We start from the raw sequence: 8,783 nt of genomic DNA on the forward strand, positions 1-8,783 counted from the left end.
CACACACACACACACACACACACACACACACACACACACACACACACACACAGGTGGGCTCTACAGATTAGGTGACCTCCGGAGGTATCAGAGTAAAGAGAGAGAATATAAATGCACAATTTTCAGATGTTTGTTTATTATTTTTCTTCAAAATTATGTGTTACTTTGTGTTGGTCGTTGGTGAGATCAGGATTTTCGTCTTTGGCTCACCTTCGATTTCTCCGAGTTCGTTTGTCTGAGAACAGCTAAACTGAGAAAACTGCACTGGAAGTTAAAAGTAGTTTTAAGTGAATCTATTACACACCAGATATTGAGACAAGATAAGCACAGTATTTTCTAAGAGCTCTCAGAGAAACGGCAGGACAATCCTAAGCCAACATCACCTGGAGACAGCTGTAGCTCCAGCCTGTCTCAATCTGTTTCTGTAGTCAAAAGCTATTATACCCATTTAGACAACATCCAGAGCTCTGCTCTGTTACTTTTAAGAACAAGCAGTTGAGTTCTCCATCACCTCAATGGTTCTTATCTAACTGGGATGGCATGTTTTATGATTCCTCCCGACTTCTGTCTAAACCACTAACTGCAAAAGACTAACAAATAGTTTATGAGAATCTGTGACAGAGCTTTGAGTTTTAAACAGACACCTTATGTCTTCTTACTGTTGGCAAGATATCTCATTAATGGCAGGATCACAATGAAACTCTCAGGAAGTCATTAGTGAACTAGCATCTTGAACTGATTAACTTTTGGGGCCAATCCCAAAGATGGCCACAAAATGAGGGACTACAAATAGAAACTACAAAGATGGCTGCCATTCTGCCAGTCAGAGACCCAGGAAGTTACTTAAATCTACATGGTTCACATAAATTCTCAGTAAAATACTTTTGAAGTTTATGGTTTTAATGTGACACGATATAGAAAAGTTCAAGAGGTATGAACACTTGTTTAAGACTGTTTGATTTTCTTTATTCTGCTTACCTGTAACTGTATTGTTACTCTCGCTCATCTCTGTGGCTTTCTTCTGAGCTCTCTTTTCGTTCTCCACCTGCTCCCAGTCCAGGTCTTTCCTCTCCTCTTTGGAGTGACGCAGACTGAACACCAGACGATGGAGCTGAAGGCAGAAACCATTTAGAGACGTGAAAGCGCTACAGTTTACACGCTCTGTCCCTGATTTAAATCACTTTCTGATCTGGAGTCTTGAATGTAAAAAAGTGAGTCTCAGTAAAACACTTACATATTGATCGTCTATGGGCTCAGTGCAGCAGCTGACCAGCAACACCAGAACTGACGTGCAGAAGAACAGAATGATGGCGAAGTGCAAATAATGGATCCCACACACCAGGAAAGGGCAGTGAGAGGGGAAAATGCAGCTGCCGGTCCCAAACCAAAACTCAGGCAACATCCGACACAAACCCATCACCAGACCACCTATCAGGCCCCAGAAAGCCCCCTGGAGGAGAGTGGATGAAAACTAGTCACATGGCTTTTTCTGCAACAAATCTGAGTGAACTCTGAATGATTTTACAGAGGTTTAATACAGAAGCTAAAGCTAAGTTGTCCCAATTTTGCTGTCGTCATAAACTCTTGTTAGAAGATTTGCCAGATCAAATTGATCAGTAATATTTATATTCACTATATATAGTGAAAACCTAGCCAAAAGCTAAAAAGCTAAAGCTAATTAATAGTTGGCAGTAAAATGCTAGCTAAAACTGACAAAAGGCTAGTCAAATGCTAAAATTAGCTAGTTGCTGGCTAAAAGTACACCAAAAGTCTTGCTTCAAGCTTCAAAAGGCTAGCTAGAAACAAAAGGTAAAATAAAGGCTGTCTAAAAGTAGCAAAAGGCTAAACATAATTGTTTTCTTTTAAGAATCCCATCACATTAATTCAGTCAAATTTTGAAATGTAATTTTTTTTCCTTGGTGTTTGTTGGTACATTTAAATAAATGGGGGAAAACATTTACACAATAAACTTTAGTGTCTGTTATGTGAAATGTTAAACATTAAAACAGGAGGAAACTTTCTCACCGTTTCATTGACCCTCTTGACAAACACAGCCAGCAGAAAGACAGAGGCAATAGGGGGAGACAGATAGCAGGAGACTGATTGGATGTAATCAAACAGCTGACCGCTCTGAGCGGCCTGAACCACTGGGATCCAGCAGATACTGATGGCTACAATGCACAGAACCCAGACTCTGAGGAGCAGAACCAGAAGAACAGTTACAGAACAATTGAAGAGAAGCAAAGTCTTGACTTTCATCTCAGTTTCTATCAGTTTTAACAGCATTTCAAGGTTCATATGAACAGATGAGTGTTTAAAATGTGTGCAAGGAGCAGGATTATTTCAGACAGTTGATGCCGATATCCGTCACCTATTTACCTGCCTACAACGATGAGCTCACGCTCAGTAGCCTGTGGTCTGAAGCGGGTCCAGATGTCCATGGTAAACAAAGTGCTGCTACTGTTAAAGATAGAGGCCAAAGAGGACATGAGCGCAGCCAACATCACAGCCAGCATCAGGCCTCGCAGACCTGGACACAGGAGGAGAAAAGGGACCAGACATGTGAGGTGAAGTGTACTTTTTAAAAACTGAACCAAAAGTTTTGTATCTTACCGTCAGGCATGACTGTAACCACCAGTTTAGGATAAGCAATATTAGAACAGCCCACTTCAGTTCCACAAATCCTCTGGCATTCCTCAGGAACCACACAACCAACCTCATCTGCAGGTGGATGGAAACAAACGTAGAATGCTGCCTTCAGACATTTCTGTCGTACACCAGATTGGTTCAGCTCTACCCATGTTTGGATAGGACCCACCTGGATAGAGGACTCTACTGATCATTCCAGGGAAAACCATGAGGAACATCGGGAGCAGTTTGAGGTAGCCACACACAATGCAGCCGGCCTTCACATCGGTGAGACTACGAGCTGCAAGACACCGCTGTACAATCACCTACAGACATACACAGGTCCAGACACAAACAATGATATAATTAATGACTATAACAAATCTGAATTTAGTTTCTGAATAAGCACAAGGTTTCTTTTAAACAAAACCTTTTAGGTACAAGATAACACACATAAAACATTTTAGGAACAAGGCAACAAGTCTATAACCATTTTAGGAACAAGGTAGCACATCCAAAACCTTTTAGGAACAAGGTAACATGTCTATTGCTCAATAGGAACAAGGGAACAAGTCTACAACCCTTTTGGAACAAGGTAACAAGTCTATAACCATTTTAGAACAAGGTAACATGTCTAAAACCTTTTAGGAACAAGATAACAAGTCTATAACCATTTTCGAACACGGTAACAAGTCTATAGCCCAATAGGAACAAAGTAACATGTCTATAACCACTTTTGGAACCAGGGAACAATACTATAGCCTTTTTTGAACAAGCTATAAAATCTGTTGCCTTTTTGGAACATGGTAACAAGTCTATAGTCTATAGGAACAAGGTAACAAGTCTATAGCTCAATAGGAACAAGGTAACAAGTCTATAGCTCAATAGGAACAAGGTAACAAGTCTATGGCTCAATAGTAAGTGAGTGAGTGAGTGAGTGAGTGAGTGAGTGAGTGAGTGAGTGAGTGAGTGAGTGAGTGAGTGAGTGAGTGAGTGAGTGAGTGAGTGAGTGAGTGAGNGTGAGTGAGTGAGTGAGTGAGTGAGTGAGTGAGTGAGTGAGTGAGTGAGTGAGTGAGTGAGTGAGTGAGTGAGTGAGTGAGTGAGGTTTTATTTATAAAGCGCCTTTCACAGAAATTTATTCACAAGGTGCTGTACAATCATTAACAGTATAAAAATGGTGGAAAGAATAAAATGAAACCGAAAACATAATTAAACATACGCAACAAGAATTGAAACATCAAATCAAGAATTAATTTCTAAAATTGTTACTCAAACACAATAGGAACAAGGTAACAAGTCTATAACACTTTTGGAACAAGATAACACATATAAAACCTTTTAGAACCAAAATAACATATCTAAAACCTTTTAGGAACAAAGTAAGAAGTCTATAGCTCAATAGGAACAAGGTAACACATCCATAACCCTTTGGAACAAGGTAACAAGTCTATAGCTCAACAGGAACAAAGTAACATGTCTATAACCACTTTTGGAACGAGGGAACACATCTAAAGCCTTTTAGGAACAAGGTAACAAGTCTATAGCCTTTTTTGAACAAGGTATAAGTTCTATAACCATTTTGGAACATTGTAACAAATCTATAGCCTATTAGGAACAAGTTAACAAGTCTATTACTTGTTGTTTATTACTTTTTTTGCATTTTATATGGTATTTTAATTGTATGGCATCCTTCAGTGCCATGAAAGATGCCTTCTTATTAGGGATACACAATACAGTATATCAGCATTTATATCGGTATCGGCCAATATTGGTCATTTTTTAGAATATCGGTATCGGTCCGACATGTAAAACTGGGCCAATATTAACGTCCGATATTATTTCCCACTTTTTAGCTTTGTGTGGGAGGAGAGATGGTTGGTTGAGCGGCATCTGTTCGATCATGATAGTGATATTGATGCTGCGCAGTCAGGAATAACTGAAGTAGAGCCATGTCAGAGGTTTGGTTGTTTATTTACAGTATCAAAAAAGGACCCAAAGTGTGTTTGTGTGTATATGTATAATATAATTTGTGTGTTTGTGTAATGTCAGTAAATATCATCATTGGCCATGACAGCAATAATTATATCGGATATCGATATCGGCTGAAATTTTCATATCCCTACATCTTATAAAATGTAATTAATTTTAGTATTGTTACTTAGGTCAGATTCAGTACTTTGTGGTTTAAAAAAATTTGTGTTATTCTCCGCACATTCTCACAGCAGGTAAAAATTGTTTGTACATTTACGCACACTTTCACATAACGTTCATTTTGATACATCCCAATGTGTGCATAAAACCTGTTGCAGTGCACTCAACTTTTTCATGCATGTATGTTGTATTTTTGTATTGCTGTCCAACATTTAACATTTTGCAAACAAAGTGACACATAATGTTCACCTGGTCCGAGCACCAGTACCAGATTCCCCCTATTGTCATCCCAAACACCACCCCAGGCCAGGGAAGGTCCCCTGTGGTCGGGTTCCTCAGCAAGTGGAAGGCATCATGCCTGGGGGTGTAGCACGAAGTGGAGATGTTATAATACTGGGGGTCCAAGGAGGAGGTGTTTTTTGGCATAGAGGATAAATATTTGGTCATCAGAACGCCAAAGCCTCCAACTTTAGAAAAGGCTAGATGAGAAGAGAGCAAAACAGTTTTTTATGTGATGGGTCTGTGTAGACAAATCACAGCTGAAAAATGCAGATTTAGATTTAGTTTTTGTTGTTTCAGCTGATTATACAGTTTCGTGCTCCTGCAGTATCAGCAAACTGGCAGATTAATGATTAAAAATGTAGGTTAAACTCTTTCCTGCTGCTGATGTTTACATGATCTCTGCCCTGCATAAACTGCAGAAACCAAAGTTTGAACTAAGTGTTGAACAAAATGCGATAAGAAGGTTTGTACTTACAGACGCCAGAAAGGACAAAAGCCCCAGCAATGATGACAAAAGTCTGAAATGTGTCAGTATACATCAGAGCTGCAAGGCCACCTGGTGACACACGCTCACAAAGCAAACAGAGCAAATCATGAAAAATGAATGAGTGAAACAACAAAAAAAAAAAAAAAATCAGTAAGGTTAGTTGCATTGAAGATTGAATGAACTAATGCAGAAATAATGTGAACCCAAAGTCCTATAAATGCACCAATAAAACAAAAAAGATGGAATTTACAGTAAAATTGCTGTGATTATGAGAAGTTCACTGAAAAGAACTGATTACAATGAATTACTTGAATTTATTAAGCACCTTTTGAACAGCAGAGTGTAACTCCAAAAGCTTTACTGCACTTAACAATAAACACTATTTTATTTTGAAGAAATGCATAGCATGGCATGAATAAGATATAATCAGATGTTCAGGAGTCAGAATACAAACTGTTGTTTAAGCTGTTATAATACAGTATATCTCATCTTCTTTCACTAAACGTTTACAGATTGTATTTTGAAACAATGCAGTTAAAGAATATCCGGGCTCTGCTCACATACCTGTAACGGTGTACAGAGCTGTAATTAGGAGAAGAGCGATGACGGACACATAGATGTTCCAGCCTAACGCCTGCTGGATAAACACAGCTCCTGAAAACATGTCCACCTGAACACAGAAATGAAAAATAATGAAAGAACTTTTGTTTTGTTAAAATGCAGACAGAACGCTTAGCACTGATTGACCCCTGAGTTTGTTCAAGATGCTGAAACTCAGTGGGTAAAGGTAGAACTAAAACTGAAATTAGCAAAACAACAAATAAAAGCTAAATATGTCAAAACAAAAGTTAGATGCTAAAATGAGTAAACAATAGCCATAAGCTACAATGTTCTGAACAGAAGCTAAAGACTAAAATAACTATATACAAAAGCTAAGAGTTAAAACCGTTTAAGCAACAGCTAAAAACTAAACCTCTTCTTGGGCTGCCACCTTATCGTGGTGGAGAGGTTTGAATGACCCAATGATCCTAGGAGCTATGCTGTCGGGGGCTTCATGTCCCCAGTAGGGTCACCCAAGGTCCCCTAATGATGAGTGCCAACATTGAATTAAGTGCTCCCTCGCACGGACGCGGGTCACCGAGGCCCCACTCTGGAGCCAGGCCTGGAGGTGGGGCACGTCGGTGATCACCTGTGGCTGGGCTTTCACCCATGGAGCCCGGTCAGGCACAGCCTGAAGAGGAGACATGGGTCCCCCTTCCCATGGGCTCACCACCTTGGGGGGAGCTGTAAGGGTCGGGTGCAGTGTGTGTTGGGCAGTGGTTGAAGGCGAGGACCTTGGTGGTCCGATCCTCGGCTACAGAAGCTGGCTCTGGGGACGTGGAATGTCACCTCTCTGGTGGGGAAGGAGTCTGAGCTGGTGTGTGAGGTTGAGAGGTTCCGACTAGATATAGTTGGACTCACCTCGACGTACCGCTCTGGCTCTGGAACCAGTCTCCTCGAGAGGGGTTGGACACTCTTCCACTCTGGAGTTGCCCATGCTGAGAGGCGCTGAGATGGAGTGGGCATACTTATTGCCCCCCATCTTGGTGCCTGTACATTGGGTTTCACCCCGGTGAACGAGAGGGTAGCCTCCCTCCACCTACGAGTTGGGGGACGGGTCCTGACTGTTGTTTGTGCCTATGCACCTAACAGCAGCTCAGATTACCCACCCTTTTTGGAGTCCTTTGAGCGGGTGCTGAAGAGCACTCCTAACGGGGACTCTCTCGTTCTGCTGGGGGACTTCAATGCTCACGTGAGTAATGACAGTGAGACCTGGAGAGGCGTGGTTGGGCGGAACCCCGCCCCCCATCTTAACCAGAGCAGTGTTTTGTTATTGGACTTCTGTGCTCATCATGGATTGGCCGTAACGAACACCGTGTGTGTGTGTGTATGTGTGTGTGTGTGTGTGTGGGGGGGGGAGGGTCGGTTCACCACCAACACTGCTTATGGTGGGGATGGTGCGCTGCTGACCTCAACTCAGGACGTTGTGGTCACTGGGCAGAATACTTCAAAGACCTCACTTCCACCGACACTTCTTCCCATGAGGAAGCGGGCCTGAGGACCCTGGGCCGGACTCTCCAATCTCTGGGGCAGAGGTCACCGAGGTGGTTAAAAAGCTCCTTGGTGGCAAGGTACCGGGGGTGGATGAGATTCGCCCGAAGTTCCATAATGCTCTGAATGTTCAATTCAATTCAATTCAAAAATACTTTATTGATCCCAGAGGGAAATTAGGTGTTGTTGTAACTCATTTAACTAAAAACTTATTGTAGATGCTGATGGCTGTGGGCAGGAAAGATCTTCTGTAGCGGATAATGTGACTCTACATTATCGCGTTGACATCATGGGCAGTTCCCCTGGATTGGCAGACCGGGGTGGTGGTCCCCCTATTTAAAAACAGGGACCACAGAGTGTGTTCCAACTATAGGGGAATCACACTTCTGAGCCTCCCTGGTAAGGTCTATTCAGGGGTTATGGAGAGGAGGGTCCGCCTTGGAGTTCCCCCGGAGGAGCTGGAAGAAGTGGCTGGGGAGAGGGAGGTCTGGGCCTCCCTTATAGAAAGGGTGAGAAGCTCAGTCATCCGGGAGGGACTCAGAGTAGAGCCGCTGCTCCTCCACGTTGAGAGGAGCCAGTTGAGGTGGTTCGGGCATCTGGTTAGGATGCCTCCTGGATACCTCCCTGGTGAGGTGTTCTGAGTACGTCCCACTGCAGGAGACCCAGAGGAAGACCCAGTACTCGCTGGAGAAACTATATTTCTTGGCTGGCCTGGGAACACCTTGGGATCCCCCCAGATGAGCTGGACCAAGTGGCTGGGGAGAGGGAAGTCTGGGTCTCTCTGCTTAGGCTGCTGCCCCCGCGACCCGACCCAAGATAAGCGGAAGAAAACGGACGGATGGACTAAAAACTAAAATTAGCAAAACAGTAGTTTTAACCTAAGCTAATATTAACACAGTACAAGCTAAAAAAAATAATATTAGCTTGACAAAACTAAATGCAAATGTTAGCAGAAGAATAGCTAAAAGAAAAAATTGGGACAAATATACTGAAATGGATTTCAAACAGCACAAATTTAGCTTTAAAAACAAAGTCATTTCAGTAAAGTCTTGAACAAACTGGAGGTGTTGATGGAGCAAAAGTAGCTGAAAAATCACTGAAATATATTTTTCCCTGAATACAGTCTATATATACTGTATATATA

The 8,783-nt window shown here is 42.1% G+C and overlaps 1 protein-coding gene and 1 long non-coding RNA gene across 2 annotated transcripts in view; one reads left to right on the top strand and one right to left on the bottom strand.

Moving 5' to 3' along the window:
• The window catches only part of slc5a2 (solute carrier family 5 member 2), a 21,444-nt gene that overhangs the window by 1,185 nt on the left and 11,476 nt on the right, over window positions 1-8,783 (bottom strand). Inside the window, exons 6-14 of the mRNA XM_014014984.1 lie at window positions 6,113-6,218; window positions 5,537-5,617; window positions 5,029-5,258; window positions 2,819-2,954; window positions 2,614-2,721; window positions 2,380-2,530; window positions 2,026-2,194; window positions 1,235-1,450; window positions 979-1,111 (exon numbers count right to left, since the gene is read on the bottom strand). Coding sequence (XP_013870438.1) covers window positions 979-1,111; window positions 1,235-1,450; window positions 2,026-2,194; window positions 2,380-2,530; window positions 2,614-2,721; window positions 2,819-2,954; window positions 5,029-5,258; window positions 5,537-5,617; window positions 6,113-6,218 — 1,330 coding nt within the window. The remainder of the gene's footprint in view (window positions 1-978; window positions 1,112-1,234; window positions 1,451-2,025; window positions 2,195-2,379; window positions 2,531-2,613; window positions 2,722-2,818; window positions 2,955-5,028; window positions 5,259-5,536; window positions 5,618-6,112; window positions 6,219-8,783) is intronic.
• The window catches only part of LOC106522122 (uncharacterized), an 8,687-nt gene continuing 2,755 nt past the window's right edge, over window positions 2,852-8,783 (top strand). Inside the window, exon 1 of the long non-coding RNA XR_001310749.1 lies at window positions 2,852-2,882. This is a non-coding gene — a long non-coding RNA (uncharacterized LOC106522122). The remainder of the gene's footprint in view (window positions 2,883-8,783) is intronic.

Source organism: Austrofundulus limnaeus, unplaced genomic scaffold (genome assembly GCF_001266775.1).
Source record: "Austrofundulus limnaeus strain Quisiro unplaced genomic scaffold, Austrofundulus_limnaeus-1.0 Scaffold121, whole genome shotgun sequence".
In the NCBI taxonomy this organism is placed as follows: Eukaryota; Metazoa; Chordata; class Actinopteri; order Cyprinodontiformes; family Rivulidae; genus Austrofundulus; species Austrofundulus limnaeus.